Source organism: Mus pahari, chromosome 14 (assembly GCF_900095145.1).
Source record: "Mus pahari chromosome 14, PAHARI_EIJ_v1.1, whole genome shotgun sequence".
NCBI classification, from domain to species: Eukaryota; Metazoa; Chordata; class Mammalia; order Rodentia; family Muridae; genus Mus; species Mus pahari.
The window spans coordinates 52,503,226-52,525,902 of NC_034603.1; the positions used below are offsets into that span (position 1 = coordinate 52,503,226).

A 22,677-nucleotide genomic window follows, 5' to 3' on the forward strand; every position below is an offset into this window, starting at 1 on the left:
GGGTTTCTCTGTATAGCCCTGGCTGTCCTGGAACTCACTTTGTAGACCAGGCTGGCCTCGAACTCAGAAATCTGCCTGCCTCTGACTCCCGAGTGCTGGGATTAAAGGTATGCGCCACCACGCCCGGCTTCCTTTACATCTTGAAACAATGGCCAGAATATTGAAAACTTACTCTTTGCTGACATGAGGTTTCACTATGTCGACATGTTTTAAAATCTTTTTTAAAAAGATTTATTTTATGAATATGAGTACACTGTAGCTGCCTTTAGACACACCAGAAGAGGGTATGAGATTCCATTGCAGATGGCTGTGAGCCATCATATGATTACTGGGAATTGAACTCAGGACCTTTGGAAAAGCAGTCAGTGCTCATAACTTCTGAGCCAGGACTCTTGGTCTTATAATTTTCTAAATGGTCTATGATATCCCTAGTTTAATATTTATTACAGTAAATACTGCTTAAGTATAACCCACAAAAAGTTAGTGTACTTTAAGAGATAGGGGTTCTACGGTTAAGTGGTCTAGGTCAGTCACAAAGAAAACAATTCATATTTTGACTTTGCTATATAGAAACATCTATCCAGCACACTGACTTTATACAACAAATCCACACATTAAACACGGCTTACCCATGATTTTGGAGGAAAAGCCATACAAATTACAATTTTTTTTTTTAATATCTTAAAAAAAGAGTTAAAATGCCCAAATCTACAGTCTTCCTTCCACCCAAAGCAAGAACACCACACACCTTCTCCTGGCTTACTGCTTTCTCATCTGCTGTGTGTAAGGAAGCAGGAATATCACAAACACACTTATTTTTTCGTCTGTTCTTCCGTTTTTGGCGTTTCTTTTCTTGCTTGAGTTCTCTAACTCGTTCTTCCTCTGAAAATTCCTCACAAAGTTGTTCCAAGCGGCTAATACCCTGCACTTTTTCCACAGTCATCTATTATAAAAATAAAGTTGAATGTAAAAAAATCCAAAAGATTAGGCCCATGATTAATAAATCCCAGTCAGAAGTGATCCACTTACCTCAAAGCTCTTACGTAAAGCATCCACACCAAGATAAAAGAGCATCTGCCATGTCTGCTCTTCAGCCCGTAGTTTTTGCCAGATCCGATGCAGTCGTTCATAAAGATGAATCCCCAAGCAGGTCAGAACTTCTTCTTGAGCTATATCTATTGTCTTAGCATGTCTTTCTCTTCGCCTATTCAGGACAACCAAACATTAATACTTAATGCTTTAACTGAAATAGTAAAACCTGAAAATTCAGATTTTAAACAGTCTATCTGACAATCACACACACACACACACACACACACACACACACACACACACACACACACACTTTTCATCAATGAGAAATATACATGCAGGTAAAACTGAATTCTAGTACTGGTAAAAGTTCAGAAACTGGCTCTCAGGAAACGGGTCTTAGGGCCCAGAGGTGCCACAGAATGGTTTCCCTCATAGTAAATATGGTAGGCTCCTTTCAATTTCAAGCAAAATGTCAACTATTTTTTTAGTTGATTGGTAAGCTGGTTTAAGGAAGATTGGGAAAAAAAGGCAATTCCAAAGTGATTCAATCATAGGCAAAGGTCTTCTAGGGCCAGTCTAGTAGAAGTAATATTCACATCACTACAATGAGTTTCTGAATTTAAAAACTGCTAGATGAAACTAGGACTCAAGAGAGAGCTGACACACATAAAAAAACCCAAAGGAAAAATGGGTTCGAGGTAGTCTATGAAAAACCTAATTCTAATTTCATTTTCATCGCAAAGCCAGAGATATTAATTTAGGCTTTTCTATAATTTAAAAATTATATAATACACAATGAATTATATTCAATAAAGCATTTCTTAACCCCCATGCTGCAAAAACCTAACCTTTATTCAAAAATCACCATTGTGAATAAAATCTAAACATGATAAAGCAGGATGCATAAAGAAATACTCATTTCAATTATTTTCAAGTAAAAATGATAGTCTAAAATTAAAGTTTACTTCTTCTTCAAACTAAGGAGTAGAGGACTAAACCAAACACCAGAATCCTTTTCCCTATTTCCATTCAATTAAGAAAGCATAATCTTTTAGCATACCTTAATTTGTACACTTATGTAGTGAGGCATAGGTGATAGAAATAAACTTTGAGTAATAAAATGAAGCAAAGCGCTAGATAGCCCATTCTAGCAAACTACATACTCATACCCTCCTGCGAACTCTGGCTCAGCACGACCCAAGAGATGTGCAATGAAGTCTGTTTCACAGCAAACATGTATGTGTCGCTCATGTGGACAGCACCGCAAGCCTTCATACAGGGCAGCACAGTAGCCCTTCTCTTTGCTGCAGTCAAGTTCACCAATGAGGATATTGTATGCTCGGAGGACTTTATTTTTGCAATCAGTGCAAAACCTGTTTTAAAACAACAAACAAACAGAAACCTTCAAAATTAAGGATGTGCTATGACTACCGAAGCAGAGGCAGATGGATTTCTGAGAGTTCAAGGCCAGCCAGAGTTATAAAGTCTAAAAAATAATAAAAATAAAACTAAAAATATCTGCATTAACTACAAATGTAAAGATCACATGAATGCAGCTTTGTCGACTGGAAATGATTTTAAACTAGAACAATGGCTTAAGTTTAAAGATTTTAAACTTTAAACATAGGCTTAAGGCAGGTATATTCTTGTTTCATAAAACACATATGATTCCCCCACCTCAAGACTCCTGGAGTGTTCACACGTAAGTATATACCACAGAGACCAACAGAACCTAGTTTCTTTATTTTTGAATCCCAAAACAAGAAAGACCCTGGATAGATAAAAACAATAGGCTTATAATATTACCAGTTGTCTGTCAGAGGAGAGCTGCTGTGATGGAACATACACACACACACACGCAAAACAAACAAACAAAAAACCAAATCACACACAAAAAAAAACCCCAAACCTGACTCTCCCTCACTTAAATTCATTTCTCAAGGAAAACTGTGGTCAGCTGCACCCATAGGCACACATCCATGGCTTCAGCCAAGTTTATGAAGATGATACTATTTTTTGCCTGAGGGCTAGACCTATAATCTAAAAGACACTAGAGACACCTAATCTACTGCTTATACTTGGTGTCCCAGGGCAACACAGTTCTCTTTGAATGTCCTCTCCGACCTCAGTTAATTCTACCTTTTCACCAGTTCTGGATTAAATTGAACCCAACTATTATAGTTGACTTTTATTGAGTTCCAGGCCAGCCTGGTCTATAGAGTGAGTTCTAGGCCAGCCATCACCACAAAGAGAAACACTGTCTATGGGGAGTAGAGAGATGGCTCTAGGGTTCAGTGTTTCCTTATCTTTCAACAGGACCTGAATTCAGACCCAGCATCTACACTGGATAGCTTAAAAATGCCTGTAACTCTAGCTATAGGAGATCCAATGTTCTCTTCTGGTCTCGTTGGTATTTGCACTCATGTGCACAAACCTACACATATAAACACAACTAAAAACAAAATAAATCTTTAAAAAAGAGCAAGGGAGACCTAGGAAATGAATTAGTGTAAAGAGCTAATTGTGTAACCATGAGGACCTGAGTCTGGATCCCTAGTACCCACATAAAAAAGATGCATTTGGCAGCATGTACATGTAACCCCAGAGTTGAAGGCCAAGAAAGGTGAATCTCAGGGGCTTACCCTAGTCAGTCTAACAAAATATCAAGCTCCAGGTTCAGTGAGTAACCCTGCTTAGAGAGGAGGAGAGGTGGGGGTTGGGTGGGAGGGAAGAATATGAATAAGAATTGATAGAGGAAGAAACTTGATATTAATCTCTGGACTCTACATGTATCCTTATGAGAATGTGTAACTGTACACACATGCACATAGCATGCACACACAGTAGGAGTGGGAAAGGCTAATTACATTGCTTAGGCTGTTCTTGAATTCTTGGGCTCGTACAATCTCCCTGCCTCTGCCTCCCCAGAAGGTAGAAATACCAGTGAGGATAGGTGACACCAACCAATCTCCTATTATTTCTGCCTTACACATCTTACTACTTTATCTTTGCAACACCAATGAATCTCCTATTATTTCTGCTTTACACGTCTTACTACTTTATCTTTGCAACTATCATGTGTTATTTTTACCACATCCAGGTCTTTCTGGCCCATCAGAAGATAATTATATTTTTTTAAGGAAATACATGTTAGAGGCTTTCTAAGCCTACAAGTTTAGTAGGCAGTAAGATTGGCTGACAAGTCACATTAAATAACTCTACATCATTGATGCTCTGAAAAATGTATGGAACCACAACAATTAACTCAAAATGGATTGAAGATACACATATTAAAATTTAAAACTACAACTCTCTTAGAATATAGGAGGAAAATATCCCAATACCGAACTAATAAACAATTTCTTGGAAATGGCACCAACACAACAAAAGCAAATATACAACTGGGACTTCATTAAACTTAAAAACTTCTAAGCTAGAGCTGGGGAGATGGGTCAGCAGCTGAGAGTACTTGTTGCACCCATAGAAGACTGGGTTCAGTTCCCAACACACATACACACTCACACAAACACACACACACACACACACACACACACAACTGCCTCTGCCTCCAATTCCAAGGAATCCAATGCTTCTTCTAATCTCCATGAGACGTGTATATACGCATAATGCACACACACTACTACAATAAATAGCAAAGGAAAAAGAGGAAGCCAGGTGGTGGCAGCACACGCCTTTACTCCCAGCATTGGGAAGGCAGAGGCAGGAGGATCTCTGATATCTGAGTTTGAGGCCAGTCTGGTTTAGAGGGTGAGTTCCGAGACAGCCAAGAACATAAAGAGAAACCTGTATCAAAAAACAATAAAGAGCTGGGCGTGGTGGCGCACACCTTTGATCCCAGCACTCGGGAGGCAGAAGCAGAAGGATTTCTGAGTTTGAGGCCAGCCTGGTCTACAGAGTGAGTTCCAGGACAGCCAGGGCTATACAGAAAAACCCTGTCTCGAAAAACCAAAAACCAAAAACCAAAAACCAAAAAAAAAAAAAAAAAAAAACCAAAAAGAAAAAAAGAAACAGAGAGGGAAAGAGAGAAAAGGTAGATGGAAAGAAAAAAGAAAGAGAGGAGTTACTAATGAATAGGAAACCACATACTGGGAAAGTATCGGGATAGCGATTAATATCCAGATATAAAGGATCCCTATAAACTAGACCTGGTGTTTAATCCCAACAGAGAAGTCAAGGCAAAGGATCAAGCCAGCCTAGCCTACATAGAAATGTTGTATTAATAATGTACACACATATTTATATATAGAGATATACAAACAAACATGTTTTTCTTAAATCAGGCATAACGGTGCATGCCTATAATCCTAGCACTCAGAGTAGTCAGAGGCAGGACTTTTCCAAGATCAAGGTCAGCCTGGTATACAACTCAATTTCTAGGCCAAGCAGGTTATATATATATATATATTTTAATTCTCAAAAAACAAAACAAACAAACAAACCACCCCTTTAGCCAGGCATAGTGGCACAAACCTTTAATTCCAGCACACGGGAGGCAGAAGCAGAGGCAGGCAGATAGTGAGTTCCAGCACAGCAGATCTACACAGTGAGATCCTATCTACAAAGAGTATGTAGGCCTCTACCTATGTAGCCCTGGCTAACCTGAAACTCTATTTAGTGAGCAAGAGCAAGATAAGCTCAAACATGCAGAACAAAGATTTCTCAGATTCTGCATATTGAGTGCTGAGATTACAGATATGCACTACCATGCCTAAGCCAAAAGAAACGAAATTTAAAAAAATGGGCAGGTCTGTGGAACCTCACATGACCTCTGGTTTACATTCCCCCAGATATGATATGAACATGACCAATAAACAAGTGGGAAGACCCTTGGCATCACCAATGCAATGTCAAACCCACAACTGTCCTCATTCCTACTAAAACAGTTACCATTAATAGACAAAAAGTAAAACAAAGGACAAAAAACCAGCGGCCATAGGAATGCAGAGAAATTACTGCTGCATGCTGTCATAGACTGCTTGTGGACGTTGTACATCGTGGTGCGCACTAGGCTCCGCACCACGATGTACAACGTCCACAAGCAGAATCTGCTGCCAAGACTGGAGTCCTGAGTTTAACTTTTGGAACATCCATGATAGAAGTGAACCAACTAATGTAACCAATGTAAGTGATCCAATGACCTCTGTATGCACTCTGTAGTATGTGCACACCCACACTACACTGATACAAATAAATAAAATGTAATTAAAAAATAAAAAACGACCATATGATTGAGGAATCCCACTTCTAAGAATAAATTACGTGGGCTGGTGAGATGGCTCAGTGGGTAAGAGCCCCAACTGCTCATCCGAAGGTCCAGAGTTCAAATCCCAGCAACCACATGGTGGCTCATAACCATCCATAACAAGATCTGACTCCCTCTTCTGGAGTGTCTGAAGACAGCTACAGTGTACTTACATATAATAAATAAATCTTTAAAAAAAAAAAAAGAATAAATTACGTGTTATGGATGGCTCTGTGCTGCATGTATTTTTATGTTAATTCTGCCCTCCCAGGAGAGGTTTGTAAGAATGAGGAGAGGCTGTCTGGAATGAGGAATGAGCCACATACTCAGGTGGCTTCTTGTGAACCAATTTCCTAATGAATAAAGGGGCCAATCACTGGGCAAGTAAGCAGGCCTTCCAGGTTGGATGAAGAAAGTTACCAGGAGTTAGGCCCTTTTGGAATAGGGATGGCATTAAGGGCAAGATGTAGCTGCTAGAGTTTCCCAATATCATGGCGGATCCAGGAATTAGATTTTAATATGGCTTACAAGATTAGGTTTAGTTGTTGCACCCAGTGACTGAGTTACCACTGTTTCTGAACTAAGTCTGTGTGGTGTTTACCTTCACGCGGCGGTTCAACTGGGTCCAAGAGAGAAAGGTATGGTGGCAAAGTGTGGGTTTGCCAGATGTACACCACAAAGGCCGTGGGGAATTTTGAAGCATGGGTTTGGCATAGTAATGGCTCGCCAGTGGAAGCTAAGCAAGCTGGGTGGAGACATTGGGCTGGGGCCTGAGAGCTGCTGGAACAAGTGCGGGAATGCGGGAATGTGCTGGTTGTCTTTTAATTCCCCACAACAGCGGCACCCAACATGAGGCAAGAATCCACTAAAAATGTAAGATTAGCCTGAAAGTCAGTTTTATCTCCTTTCTTTTCTTTTTTAAAGTGAGTAGCTAGGTGGCGCTGAGATGGGAGTCACGTGGACTCAAGCACAGGAACTGAAACATTGAAAGCAGGCTCTGAGGTCCCCCTGGAGTGGGGTATTCAGGTTGCTCTGAGTTAAGAGAGCTGCAGAATGGAAGTTGCCTACTTCTTGGGGCAGAGATTGAACTGTGAATTTATAAAATTGGGATTATTTGCTTTTGGGATAGATTTATATACAGATTTTGTCTGAATCACATGGGGAATTTTGCCTGTGGTTTGTAACTAGGATAGGGAAAATTAGTCACTGACTTCAAATAGAGAGGGCAGTGAACAGGTATTAATGTCTGTGGCTTTAGGCAGAGAACCAAACAGATCGATGGTATAACAAGATGGCTGCTCTAGGTAGAGAGCTTGAGCTTAACAAGTAAAAATTACCTGTTTCTGATAGGCAGGTATTTGTAAAAGTTTGAATTAATTGCTTTAAAGATGGTATATATTCCTCCAATACACCTTATAGGACATTCACATTCTAACGTCCATGGGAATTCTGGGTTATTATCCTGCATGGCAAAATAGAAAAGGCCTAATAATAGGCACATACAGTATTTTAGTTTACTTCACGTGTTTTGGATTATTTTAACTTTTAAAACGGGTGTGATTTTGAGCTTTGTGGTTATATTAATCCTCTGGGAGAGAGGTCAAAATAAAGGTTTTTCTGGTCACTGGCTCAAGGATATGCTGATTTGGGAGAAAGGTTTTGTCTTTATGTTTCTAGAAAAGGTGATTAGTGTCTATACACCTTCCAGAGTAAAATGGACAGAGCTGATAGAGGGAGACCCCCTAAAGAACTAGATTCCAGAGAATCAAACAAAAGGTTATCTTGATACTGAAATTTTGATTTTGAGATTTGTATAGTACAGAGTACACAGCCTTGGTGCGTCTCCGCTTGAACGCTGGATGTCCTGGACTTTCAGCCGATCAGTCACAACACAGACATCAGAGACTAAACTAATCACTGGTGTGGCCTTCTTAAGGTCAACCAACTCCATTTTCCCAACTCGGCCCTCCTCCTTTAAAATATCTCAACGCCCATATTCAGCTCAAAGAATTTATCAACCCAGTTCCCTGGACTTTGTGGCTGGAGGTGGTTATTATGAGTTGTCTTTCTAGGAAATGCAGAAATGGTCATAACTGAAATCGGGAGGAGTACCTAGGATTGACCACATAGTCATAATCTCATTTGGTAGAAATCTTTTTGTTACTAAGTTGAAGTCATGACTTCTTATTTTGGTATAGAATTGATTTTGATCCAAAATTAAGATTTTCATTGGTATAAATTTCTTCTATTGATACAGAAAATTTAAAAGTACAAGGCTTAGACCCAATCCTTCCACAATGATTTTTATAAACTGATCTGAGATGATTAAGCCTGTGAGTTAATCATGGCTCTGAGTTTATTGTTAGGGTGTTTTCAGATATTTTCATTAGCAATAGCTGAGAGTAGTTAACAGAGAACAGTCCAGATTACTTTACATAGATAGTTGGTTTTCAAAAACGTCAGAAATCCACAGAATGTGATATTTAATGTTTATTCACTAGTTGCTGAGACAAGTCTGCTCTTGACATCATCCCTTTCTTGGATTCAAAGAAGAAATTGAACATCAATGGAGTTGCTCCAGTGTGGCAAGACATCCACTAGGTAAAAATTGCCTCATTTCATCTACAAAATACTGTCCAGAAATATAGTATCAACTATGCAGAGTAGTGTATTGATAATCTCTGCCAAGACAGGGTAATCAGCCCTTTAAAATTCTGCATTACAAAGGTCAGATGATCCTGTGACAGAAGGCCGAAGACCGATGCTCCAATGTTTTGAAGTATAAGGGACTGTCCAGGTGATCAGCGCTCTCTATAAATTGGCTAAGTTTTGGAAGTTATATTTTGTGCTTCTCATATTTTCAGGTAATAATAGTTCTTTTTAGATTTGTGATAGGGTTGAAGACTGGTAGTCTCATAGCCAACCCATGCTGTTTAGCATTGAGAAAGATGATATAGACTTAAGAGGATGATGTTCAAATGACTTATAATCTAAAGCCAGGACATGAGTCAGGTGCAGAATGATAAGTCTTTTTATTCAGGATAGATGACAATGTTCTATCTTATTGACAAAACTGACAGACCGGGTGTTAGGTTTATCTATACCTTATAAATTACAAAATGGCAAACATTGTGCTCTATATTGAGAGAAAGTTTGTTTTTTTTTTATTAGAACAGAAAGGGAGAAGTGTTGTGGATGGCTCTGTGCTACTTGTACTTTTTTATGTTAATTCCGCTCTCCCTGGAGACGCTGTTTGGAATGAGGAATGAGTCACATACTCAGATGGCTTCTTGTGAACCAATTCCCTAATGAATAAAGGAGCCAATCACTGGGCAAGTAGGTGGGACTTCCAGGTTGGATGGAGGGAAAAAGGAAGCAAGGGAGAGTTAGGCCCTTTTGGAAAGGGGACAGCATGGGCAAGATGTAGCTGCTAGAGTTTCCCAGTATCCTGGCAGATCCAGGAATCAGATTTTAATATGGCTTACAAGATTAGGTTTAGTTGTTACACCCAGTGAGTGAGTTACCATTGTTTCTGAACTAAGTCAGTGTGGTGGTTTCCTTCATGCAGTGGTTCATCTGGGTTCAAGAGAGAAAGGTATGGTGGCAAAGTGTGGGTTTGCCAGATGTACACCACAAAGGCCCTGGGGGATTTTGAAGTACTGGTTTGGTGTAGTAGTGACTCACCAGTGGAAACTAAGCAAACTGGGTGGAGACATTTTGGGAGCTCTGGGCCAAGGTGACTCCACGAGATAAGAGCAGGACAGCAAGTGCCCGCCAGTGCATGGCCGGCCAGACCACTGGGACTGGAGAGTTGCTGGCGTAAGTGCGGGAAGGTGCTGGTTCTCTCTCTCTTTAATAATTCCTGCAACAATTATGTACACTTTGAAGGCCCACATTCACCATAGCAATATTGATGATAGCCAAGATATGGAAATAATCTAGATGTTCACTGATAGATGAATAAAGGAAATGTATTTGACACATACACACTCTCAACTTTTAAAAAGGAAGACAGCTGATTATATGGTGGTATGTGATTACAGCCCTCACTGCTTGAGAAACTGAAATAAGAGGAACACTTGAGCCTTGGAATTTCATGTCAGCCTTTGTGAAAGTTAATAGCAAAACTTTTAAGAGTCATGGCTCTCCTTCCAGTATAAAGGGTGTGTTGTCAGATTTGGTGACTAATACCTTTACTCGAGAGAAACACGAAAGAAAGATAGGAAAGGAGGAAGGGAGATGTTATATTATAAGGCCATTTAGAAAGCAAGTGAGGGCTGGAGAGATGGCTCAGCGGTTAAGAGCACTGACTGCTCTTCCAGAGGTCCTGAGTTCAATTCCCAGCAACCACATGGTGGCTCACAACCAACTATAATGGGATCTGATGCCCTCTTCTGCTGTGTCTGAAGACAGCTACAGTGTACTCATATATACATAAAATAAATAAGTGAATATGTAGAAAGCAGGCGAAACAGATTATACTTCAAAAACTAAAAGGAAAACTCAAAAGCCCAGAGATAAGGTTTTGCAAACATTCTGACATTACTATACTGTCAAATATAATCCTAAGAAAACATTATTATGTTGTCGATCCTCACAATTTAATCTAATCTCATAGTAAACCCTGCACTAATATTGTAATCATTTTTAGCTGGGTAAAGTGGTATACCTTTTTAATGTCAGTACTTTGGAGGCAGAGGCAAGTGGATCTCTGAGTTTAAGGCCAGCCTGGACTACAGAGTGAGTTCCTGGACAACCCAGGGCTACACAGAGAAACCCTGTTTCAAAAAAACAAACCAAGCGAGGCATGGTGGTGCACGCCTTTAATCCCTGCACTTGGGAGGCTGAGGCAGGAGGATTTCTGAGTTCGAGGCCAGCCTGGTTTACAAAGTGAGTTCCAGGACAGCCAGGGCTATACAGAGAAACCCTGTCTCGAAAAACAAAAACAAACAAACAAACAAACAAAAAACCCAAACCAACAACCACCAACTATATTTTGTCTTAAAAACTGAGGCATGGCTCAGATGTTAACACTTTTTGTTCTTACAGGATACAGATTCATTTTTCACCACCCACATCCAGGGAACCCAACATGCACACACGTGGTGCACAAACATACATTCATACCTACATACACACATATAAAATAACATAATATAATGTGAGATGGCTCAGTGGTAAAGGTGCTTGACTGGCAGGTCTAGTAACCTGAGTTCAAACCCAGAATTCATGTAAAGGTGAAAGGAAAGAAGTGAGTCTGTTGTTCTCTTACCACCACACTGGTGCTGTGGCATAAGCATCCATGTACAAATATTAGTATATACAAACAAAACAGAAAAAGAAATGTCATAAAGTCTTAATGGGTAGAACAAATTCTATGCAACCTCAATTTCTTTTCTACATATAAATGACTATTCTAATCAAATTTTCTTCTCATTCTTAGGATATTTATAAAATATTCTATATTACCTTATTTAAAATAAAGCCAAGGGCTAGAGAAATGACTCAGTGGTTAAGGGCACCGACTGCTCTTCCAAAGGTCCTGAGTTCAAATCCCAAAACCACATGGTGGCTCACAACCATCCATAATGAGATCTGACTCACTCTTCTGAAGTGTCTGAAGACACCTACAGTGTACTTACATATAATAAATAAATCTTTAAAAAAATAAAATAAAGCCAAAATATAGAAAACTTTAAAATATTAGTTTATTATATGATCCCTAGAAGGACAAACATTTTATATCATTTAGTCTCTTCTCTCAAATCCAAATCATCAATATATTGTCTACTTCTTTTTTTTTTTTTTTTGGTTTTTCGAGACAGGGTTTCTCTGTATAGTTCTGGCTGTCCTGGAACTCACTTTGTAGACTGGGCTGGCCTTGAACTCAGAAATCCGCCTGCCTCTGCCTCCTGAGTGCTGGGATTAAAAGCGTGTGCCACTATGCCCAGCTTGTCTTCTTTTGAAAACCAATCAAAAAGACAAAAATGAGGAAGTTTATAACTAAAAAAAAAAAAAAAGGAACTGAGTATGCAGTTTATTAGTTTATGACCATTTTAAAAACATGGATTTTGTTAACACATATGCTTATAATTCTTTTTATTTTTTGTTTTTGTTTTTCCTGCTTGTGGACGTTGTACATCGTGGTGCGGAGCCTAGTGCGCACCACGATGTACAACGTCCACAAGCAGTTTTGTTAACACATATGCTTATAATTCTTTTTATTTTTTGTTTTTGTTTTTCTTTTTTTTTTTTTTAAAGGTTTTTTTTTTTTTTTTTTTTTTTTTTTTAAAGGTTTTTTTTTTTTTTTTTTTTTTTAAGATTTATTTATTATATGTAAATACACTGTAGTTGTCTTCAGACACTCAAGAAGAGGGCGTCAGATCTTGTTACGGATGGTTATGAGCCACCATGTGGTTGCTGGGATTTGAACTCCGGACCTTCGGAAGAGCAGTCAGGTGCTCTTACCCACTGAGCCATCTCACCAGCCCTATTTTTTGTTTTTCAGGACAGGGTTTCTCTGTGTAGCCTTAGCTGTCCTGGAACTGGCTACCCTCAAACTCAAGAGATCTGCCTGCCCCTGTCTCCCAAGAGCTGAGATTAAAAGCATAGCCACCAGGCTATAACTCTTGTTTTTTTAAAGTGAACCCAAAGCCAAATGTAACAAATCTGTAGTGACAGACCCATCCCAAGAAGAACACCAATAAAAAAGTTAGATGGTTCCTTGATCAGTCTCTCTCCTTCCTAAGGGATTCCAAATGCTGAGCACACTTAAAAGAATTCCTTTGTAATAGTATTCTACAAAGAAAAATACAAGGTTACAAGAAGCAAATATATTCGAACTCTAAAGATTCTAACAAATAATTGCAGAATGTTTCAAATTAGGAAATAAAAAGCTTTGGGGGGGGGCATGATCTCTTGTATCCTAGGCTGCCTTGAACTCATTATTATCTTGCCTCTACCTCCCAAGTACTGGGATTACAATCGAGTTTAACCATGCCTAATTTACTCTGGGCCTGAGGATCAAACCCAGAGTCTCATGCAAATACTTTACCAAATGAGCCACAACTCCAGGCCAAAAAGCCAGCTAATTTAATTTTGAAACTTTATTAAGCACGATTTTATTACCAAAAAAACAAACAAACAAACAAAAACCCAGGAATATTATACTTTTCTAAAGTGATTAATTATATTTCAATATTCAGTCAACCTGTGTCTCATGAAAGAACAAACTGGAATAGTAAATTAAAAAAAAAAAAAAAAAGGCAAAAACAAGAGCAATTGTTTCCATGGTTCAGAGTAAGTACAAACTACTGCAAAAGACCAGAGTTTGATTCCCAGCATCTATGTCAGACAGCTCACAACCACCTATACCTCCAGCTCTAGGGGTCCCAATATCTCTGGTTACAAGCCACATAAGCTGGTTACAAGCCCCCCCAACACACACACAAGCACACACACACACAAAATTTAAAAATAAAAACACTGGCTGTGGTGGTACATGCCTTTAATCCCAGTACTCTAAGAGACAGAGGCAGGCATGATCTACATAATAAATTCCATGACAGCCAGGGCTCATAGATCCTGTCTCAAAAATAAATAAATAAACAAAAAAAAAAAACCAAGCAAATAATTATAATAAATCTTTAAAAGGAAGAAAGAAACAAGAAGACTTAACACTCAAAGCACTTCATAAAAAACTGCCTATCATGACTCCTAGTGCAGATATTAACAGGACAACTGGAATACTTTTTCACTAAAGAAGCCAGTGACAGGCTACTCCACATCTAAGATCCTTGCCTTCTATATCATAATGACTTTGCACTTACCTGTGCTTTCGAAGATATGTTTCTAGTGTTTCTAAAAGACAACTAGAGTCAATTAAAACTACTTCATCCCTGCATTCCTGGGACATGAGTTCCCAAACATCCATCCAACATCCTCTGTAAAAAGAATAAATATTAGTGAAAAGGAGGCATACATGAGGTGAAAGGTTTAAAAAGGCAGAATAAAGGATTGCTTGGTTTTACCTGGCTGTTCCCTGGAAAGGTCCATAATGGAAAATGATCCTACACTTGCTGTCCTTCCTGTGGTCTTCACTACTTCTCTTATCTGTACTTAACTTCTCTGAACTGACACTGCTACTGCTCCCTTCACTGCAGTACAGTATGGTACAAAGCTTAGTGACACTGAGATAACCTGAAGAAATAATCTCTAAGGTCTATGTTAAAATCATGAATTCTTTAACATATTAAGATATTAGTATATAAATCTGCAATTTTGAATAATGAATTATATATTTAACCATAATACATTGTTACTTAATGTGTTTCACACATTTACATCAAACACTTGACTATCAAGTTTACTTGATACAATTTAACATCATTTACAGTTATAAATAATCTCATTTATATATTAAGCATTTTACAAGCAAATATACTTCAAATGTTCTAAAGCCAAAAGGCATTTAAAAAGTTAGTCTTTTCACCTATTAAACAAGGATCAATCTTTAACCAATTGAAAATTCTTTATTTAATGTGATCATTAAATGATTAAGTCACTCTTATTTACAGCTAGCTCTCGCAACAAACTTATCTAGTTTTGATTTCCAAGTAGCCATGAAAGTCACATATTAATATAGTAAAGTACGTAAGTTTATACATAATAGAATAGCATACTAAGATGCATACTCTAAGTAGTCTAAGTAAGCAGCAAGTACTAATTTCTTTACTTCCCAGACCCTCCTCCCAGACTAGTTCCAATGTGACATTGGTCCTGCATTTTGCTGTGTGGCAGATGTGCATTCCTACAGAAATGTCTGTCTATGTTCCATTCAAGGATAGTCTTCTAGATTTTTCACTAATTCTGAACTGGCTCCTGCCTGATTTTCTTTAGATCACATTACAATTCTAGAAACTCCACGTCATGCCTGCTTAAGATAGTAAAACCCAAGTCTTTTCATAGCTAAATAAGTATTTTTCAACTCTCAGCTTAAAATGTCATTACACAATTCAGCACTTTAATCCGACTAAGGGGAAAAGTTCAAAATGAAGTTGAGTTCTACCTACTGACAATGAAATGTCAACTTCTGCTCTATCTTACATGTTAAGTCCTCTGTCTTGTCTCATATGCCTCTTTTGGTAAGTTTAAAAAACCTACCACTCAAATCAGAATCTAGGCCTTATGACTTGGATGATTCCTTTAAGACATGTTTTCTGAACTTTTCATTGAAGGCTTAACACACTATAACCTTGTATTCATTTTCTATCCACTCAACCCCCAGCTCTGATCATCAATACTGCTGTAAAACCAGCGTCTGTTCAGTGTCCTCAGGGACTGAGCACACTGAGCGCGCTGACCAGACCAGTCTCAAACACCATTTCTCAGTCTCCTCCTACCCAGCTAGCCATACTTTTCTGATTAACTGAGACCTCCCACCATTCTCTGCTCTTCCTCTACTTTCTTTCTACATGATTTAACATTCTGTTTTCTCAAAGTACCCTTAATCATTAAATTCTGGCCTACAAGTCTGGCCTGGATCTTTCTTTCAGATTCCAAACTTCCAGACCAAAAAAAAAACAACAACAAAAAAAACCCAAAAACAAACAAACAAAACAAAACAAAACAAAACAAAACAAAAAAACCACCTGAGATTTACTTGCATAGCTAAAAGACCACTGTCAGTAAAGGTGACCCAACCACTGTTCTTTATAAAGCTGGGACCCAGTGAGTACACTTTCCTTAGAAAAACATTTGATTAAAAACCTGAGGCTAGGGAACCAGGAAGAAACATAAAATGAAGACTTAATAGCAAACAATTGTAGAAGCCTTTCAAAGTACTATACCTACTCAGGTATCCTGACTAAACAAGACTATAATCACTGACTACCATCTACACACACTAGGGAATAGCTAAAGCTACCTTAGTTAAGTCACACTACCTAAGATCAATTAGCTCCATTTATATTAACTTCACATTCAATAAAAAATCTTCAAAAAACAATTGACTTTCCATGTAGAGAAGCTGTACTCTAAAGAGAACATGAAATTTATGGAGACTTACTTATTTTTGTAAGCTTCAAGATATGAAGACATAGTCTCATAGACAACTAACAAAAAAGCAAGTCACTGCAGAACCAGAGTAGCAGTTGGAGCAAAACAGGAAGAACTGGTCTTCACAGGAAAACAGCAGTGAGAACAGGTATGTAAGGTATTGGACTATCTACTGCTTTTATTAGTCTTCAATAAAGATCCACAAAAGAAGAAAACAAAACCAGAAAGCCGACCTTTTTTCTATGTCATATTGCTCAGCTCATTTTCTAATGGGAAAATTATAAATGAACATTTTGAGAGGAATCCTCTAACAATACAGAGAAAAACAAATACTAAAGAAAGATACAGTAGTCAGTCCATGCCTGCTATCTCAGTACTAGAGAGGTATAGATAGGATCAGGAGCTCAAGGTAATCTTCCACTATACAAAAAATTCAAGGCCAGCCAGGGCTACATGAGACCCTGTCTCCACAACCACAACCATAGTAACAAGTATATGAAAGAGCTTGAGAACTACTATAAACTGTACAGATGTTCACTGTTTTCAGAGTATTTAGATAGTATGGAATATATGGGTCTTGTTCAGATTCTACCTCAATAAACAAATGAAAAAAGTTTTTTTTTTAAGCACTGCAAGGGAATCTAAGTATCAACTGCATATAAGATTACTATAATTAACTCCAATAGGTGCCATACCCTTGTGGGTATGAAAGAAAATATTTATCATTTTAGACATGCATAACAGGATGCCTTGAACTTTCTTTAAAATATTTCAGCAAAGAAAAAGGCAAACAGATAAATGAAAGAATTGTTACATTGAAAGTTTGATAAGTGCTGAATCTGAGTAAGATACACAGAACCGCAAGAATCTCTTCAGTGCCCACTTGTACTTAGGAAGTTGAAGCTGGAGGATCACTAAGAGGAGTTCCTGACAAGCTAAGGCGACATACTGAGATGCTGTCTCAAATAAAAGTCTTTCTACTTTCCTGTATTTTATAGCTTACATGATTTTTTGTTTATTTTTGAGATAAGGTGTCACTATATAGTCCTGACTGGCCTAGAACTTATTATGTAGACCAGATTAGCCTCAACTCACAGGGATGTGCCTGTTTCTGTTTCCATGTGCTGTGCTACACACCGAGTCTTGATATAAAATTTTTTTTAAAAACTGTTTTGTTTTGGTTTTTTTCCTGGCTGTAGGAAAACCTGGATATTCGGGTCTTTATTTTAGAGAAAGAAAAGTCTACAAAATGTTCCCAATGACACTGAGATATTTAACTCAGAACAGTTTTATATCACTTTACTTTTCCCCAAACAAAATTTTATTTCAATTCCCTGTAAATCTTCCTGATGCTATCCTCCCCAAGAACACCTGGGGCAAACCAGTATTGTGTACCCAACCAAGAAAACTGAAAAAGTAGTTACACAAATACACATCACCAAAACTGAGTAAGGCCTTTTTTTTTTTTTTTTTTTTAATCCTTAATAAATTATGGAGACCTAAAAATAAGAAAGACAAAAACAATTTAAACATGATGGTTACAAATCAAATATTACTACTTTGAAAACTTTAAAATTAGTGACATAAATTTCTCAGAATTCTTAATCCCCTGCAATATAAAGGAAAAAAACTTAAAACTGAGCGACCTTATATAGTTCAATGCAGAAAGACCCACAAACCCAAGAACATGCTTATTTTGACATCAGTCAGAATGTAATCCAATTAACAAAACTAGTAACGTTATCCTTTTCACTAAATATGACTAACATTAATAAGCTTAACATTGATGAAACCTTTTAACATTTATTTCTACTTACCCCAGAGGTTTAGGTTTGTGTGTATCTAAAGAGTGTAACTGACATCTCTTGTTCTTCTTACTTTTTGGAATAGCATCTATCATATCATTTAGTTTGGACCTAGTAAAAAAATAAACCATTAAAGGTTTGTCACTTTGCTTTCAAATTTTAGAAATTTGTGTATCAGCTGCCTTTTTTTTGAAAAGGAGTATTTAACAGTATCACAGAGACATCACCTATCCTGAATGTCTTTACAGTAAATACCCAGAGCGGTCTACATTATTTCCCCTCTCCATACCTAGGCAGTTCAGCTGAAACAAACCCACTTTGTTCAGTGCCCTCTGTCCCTAGATACAACTCTTATCTGGTAGCTGCCAGTGTGTCTGACACTCTGGTATTTTAGACATTGTTTACATGACTTTCTCCCATCTTTCTTTCCTCATATGTTATGTAAATACATACTACCCTTGAGAGATAAACCACAGAAATTTTATATGAATATACAATGTTGGACTGGCAAGATGGCTCACGGATAAAGAAATACATCCTACATCCAATCAATTAGCAAAGCACATCAACTTATATAACCTTTATATAGAGCTACAATCCTATCACTTATATCTCTTGCCCAACCCACCAACCTCTAGTTTAGTCAACTACAATTTCCCATTGACTTTTACATTCTAGGCTTCACTTAGCAAGAGTAATCCTTTTAAATCAGAATATCAGATTATGTTATTATGTTAAAAAGCTCTAAAGCTTCCTTCTTTCCTCCTCCCCCCGCCTTCCTCCTCAAGCTGAAGCTATGTAGTTCAGAGGTATCGCACTTGCCCAATATACATGAAGTCTTAAGATCAGTTCCCTAAACTTCAAAATGAATTAAGAAAGAAAGAAAGAAAGAAAGAAAGAAAGAAAGAAAGAAAGAAAGAAAGAAAGAAAGTCAGTCAGTCAAATTGAAAGTCTCTACCACCTCCAAACAGAAGAACCTCTGGGTTTGGTCTTTCAATCCCTTTTCCTACCTCAGTAAATGACACAAGCATACTGTGGATATCCAGTTGACATTTTAAACTTAATACATACAATAGAACTTTGAAAAACTACTACCTAGTTGTGCCCATCTCAGTAAAATGAAATCATGCTATATTTAAAAAACTTTTAATTACATTTATATATGCATGTATGAATACATGTATGTGGGTGAGTTTAAGCACATGTGGAGGCCAGAGGAGAGTGTTTGGGAGCTGGTTCTTTCCTTAAACCATGTGGGTCCTGGGGATCTATTAGTCTTGATAAGAAGTACCTTGATCTGCCTATACTACTTTATAACACAAATCCATCACTAAAGCTATCCCTCCCTTATCTATCTATACAAAAATCCTATTTACAGGGTCCTCAAAATATTTCAGGATTTTATCATTTCTTAGTATCTTTATCACCTGTAGTTGATGTCACTTTCTCCACTTAACACTGAACAACCTATTTCTTGATTTCTGTAGCTACCCTTGTACTCTCTTCATGGTATTCTCAATACAAAGGTCACTGTAGGTCAAATTTCAAGTGAGACTGTGTTGCTCATCTCTCAAAACTCTCCAAAGCTTCCTGTGTACTCAAGAGTACAAACCTCAGCATGACCTATAAGGCACTACCACATATGACCTATAACTACCACAGCTGAATATTTATTACTCTTCTGACCTCATCTTTTATTACTGTTCTCTTTACTCAGCTGGCTCTAGCCAACATGCTCCTGTATTCCCCAGACATAGCCTCTTGCCCTTTATGCTTGCTATCCCTTTTGGTCCTTTATCCAGACAGATGTAGGGTCCCTCCCTTTATTCATTTATCATGAGGGCATTGCCAGATCACACCCTTCATATTAATTTAATCCACTCAATCTGTTACCCATCTTACTGTTTTCTTTGTAACTTGTACTTAATACACTATTTTTGCTTACTTTAAACCTTTCTCCATATAAAAGCAGAAAGTAGAAGCTTCTACCTCTGCTCTAACCAAATAGAGATTTCCCCTCATTGCAAGGCCTATTGTTATCCAGTTGTTTAAAATTAAAGCATTTTTCTTAATTAGCTATGCTTACCCATGTACATAAAATAATGTATAAAGCTTTTTTGCATCAGTCATGCAGCTCCGAGTCAGAGATAGTACTCCCTTGGGCCCTACTGTCAGGGGTTCAAGGGCAGGATTTCCAGACTCTACAAGTTGAGAAAAGAGGCGTTCCACACTTCGACGACAACCAACACATGGGACAAGCTGAGAAAGTGCACTCAAGACTTCGCGTGATGTTACCACCATGGCAATACTTAAATCTTGTTGCTTAAGCATACTGTGTCGCTGAAAGAAAGAAAGAAAAATGAAGATTCCTTAAGACATAAAACTACTCTTTTATTACTGTTGGCTTCTATCTTTGGAAAAGAACCAGGCCTGCAATGAATAACTAATAAATTAGCGTACATGAATGTAACCTACTGGTTATGATAAGGAAGAAAAGTGAATGGAAACCACAGCAACAGAGAAATGGGCAAAACCCTGATAAGTAATCTCTTCTACTTAAGGAAGGGAACTGTTATGCTACAAGTAACACTTCCAGAAAAACAGGTAAGAAAATAAGGTAATATTCAAGAATTTCTACATTTTTACCATTAGCTTTTCAAAATGATCTTTAAAAGCAAAAAGAATTCTTAATCTAACAACTCATTTCCTATTATTTTAATCATGTATTTTTGAGTATTTAAAAAGTATCTTATGTCTAGTCGGGCAGTGGTGGCACATGCCTTTAATCCCAGCACTTGGTAGGCTGAGGCAGGTGGATTTCTGAGTTGGAGTCCAGCCTGATTTACAGAGTGAGTTCCAGGACAGCCAGGGCTACAGAGAAACCCTGCCTCGAAAAACCAAAAAAAAAAAAAAAAAAAAAAAAGTATCTTATATTTAAATAAATAAAAATTAAGAAGTTCATATTGTAGGATTGACCTTAAAATATATTTACAAAATATATATTGTGTATATATGGATGGATGGATGGATGGATAGATAGATAGATAGATAGTCCAGGGGATCAAACTCAGGATCTAACACATGCTGGGAAAATACTCTGGCACCAAGTGACATTCCTGGCCCCATCAAGTTCTTTTTTTTTTTTCTTTTTAAGATTTATTTATTTTATTATATGTAAGTACACTGTAGCTGTCTTTAGACACATCAGAAGAGGGCGTCAGATATTACTATAGATGGTTGTGAGGCACCATGTAGTTGCTTTGATTTGAACTCAGGATCTTTGGAAGAGCAGAGAGATGCTCTTAACCGCTGAGCCATCTCTCCAGCTTCCTACCCCCAACAAGTTAATAAAATAGTGCACACCCTATTTTATAAAAACTAGAAAAGATGACCTGATAAAATCAAAGACTTTTAGACCTGTAAAACATGAACACAACTCAATTCTTTCACATAAGTAATCTGTAAATCAGGTACATAACTATATTTACTACAACAGTAAAAATGAAATCAACTTCAGTGCACTATTAATACCTAGGCAAAAGCCTAGGTAAGGAGGAGGAGGAGGAGGAAGAGAAGGAGGAGGGAGAAGAGGAGGAAGGAGGAGGAGGAGCAGCAGCAGCAGCAGCAGCAGCGGCAGGGGCAGAGGCAGAAGCAGAAGCAGCAGGAGCAGGAGCAGCTAATGTGTGGGACAAATCTTGAATCCCAGAACATTTGGGGCAGAGTCTCTCTGAGTGCAAAGCCAGTCTACATAGAGTTCTAGGCCAGCCAGAACTGCAGTGAGATTTGTTCTCAAACAAACCAAACAAAATGAAATTACAAGTTATAGCAATATTAAATGGTTTAAATACATACATATACATGACATATAAAAACAATGATTTAAAAACCATTACCTGAATAAACTGCTTTAGTTGTGCACCATTATTCTGATGCCCATCAAGATTTAAAACATTGTCAGGAAATTCCATCACCATCTTGAAAGGCAAACAGAACAGAAATCACTCATTGGGTTCTCTGTACACACTCTACAGCATAAACTATCAGGACAGAAACTCTATAAAGCTAGATTGTCTCCTGCAAAAAGGGGTTTTGATAGTCAGTGTACAAATTTTTCTATTTTAAAATTTCACACACAGACATATGCACACACACTGAGGTTAGAGGACAACTTGCAGGAGTCAGCATTTTCATTCTACAACATGGACCTTGGGCATCAAATTCAGTTTTCCAGTTTTGGTGGACACAGTACTTTACCTGCTGAGCTGCCTCACTGGCCAAAAGTATATACATTTCTAAAGACAGACATAGTGTGGTCATTAGGAACAAAGGCACTAAAGTTAGACATAGTAGGCTATGTCGAGACTCTGGGCAAGTTATTTAGCTAGTTTATTACCTTATTTGTAAAATAAGATTAAGCAATAATTTCTAGTATCTACTTCATAGAGCAGTTGTAAGAATAAGTTGTATTTTCTAAATTGGTAGTGGACAATAATATTTAGTTAGATACATCAATTTGAG

At 37.8% G+C, this 22,677-nt stretch overlaps 1 protein-coding gene across 5 annotated transcripts in view; it reads right to left on the reverse strand.

The window, feature by feature from the left end:
- Window positions 1-22,677, reverse strand: part of Ggnbp2 (gametogenetin binding protein 2) — a 37,149-nt gene that overhangs the window by 6,169 nt on the left and 8,303 nt on the right. For 2 of the 5 annotated variants that reach the window (XM_021212458.2, XM_021212459.2), the window contains 7 exons: window positions 22,053-22,133; window positions 20,246-20,499; window positions 18,172-18,270; window positions 14,128-14,241; window positions 2,205-2,408; window positions 1,030-1,204; window positions 749-943 (listed from right to left, as the gene is read on the reverse strand). In XM_021212458.2, coding sequence (XP_021068117.1) covers window positions 749-943; window positions 1,030-1,204; window positions 2,205-2,408; window positions 14,128-14,241; window positions 18,172-18,270; window positions 20,246-20,499; window positions 22,053-22,133 — 1,122 coding nt within the window. Of the gene's footprint in view, window positions 1-748; window positions 944-1,029; window positions 1,205-2,198; window positions 2,409-14,127; window positions 14,242-14,328; window positions 14,455-18,171; window positions 18,271-20,245; window positions 20,500-22,052; window positions 22,134-22,677 lie in introns of all 5 variants that reach the window. The other 3 variants (XM_029546307.1, XM_029546309.1, XM_029546310.1) reach the window with 2 other exon arrangements.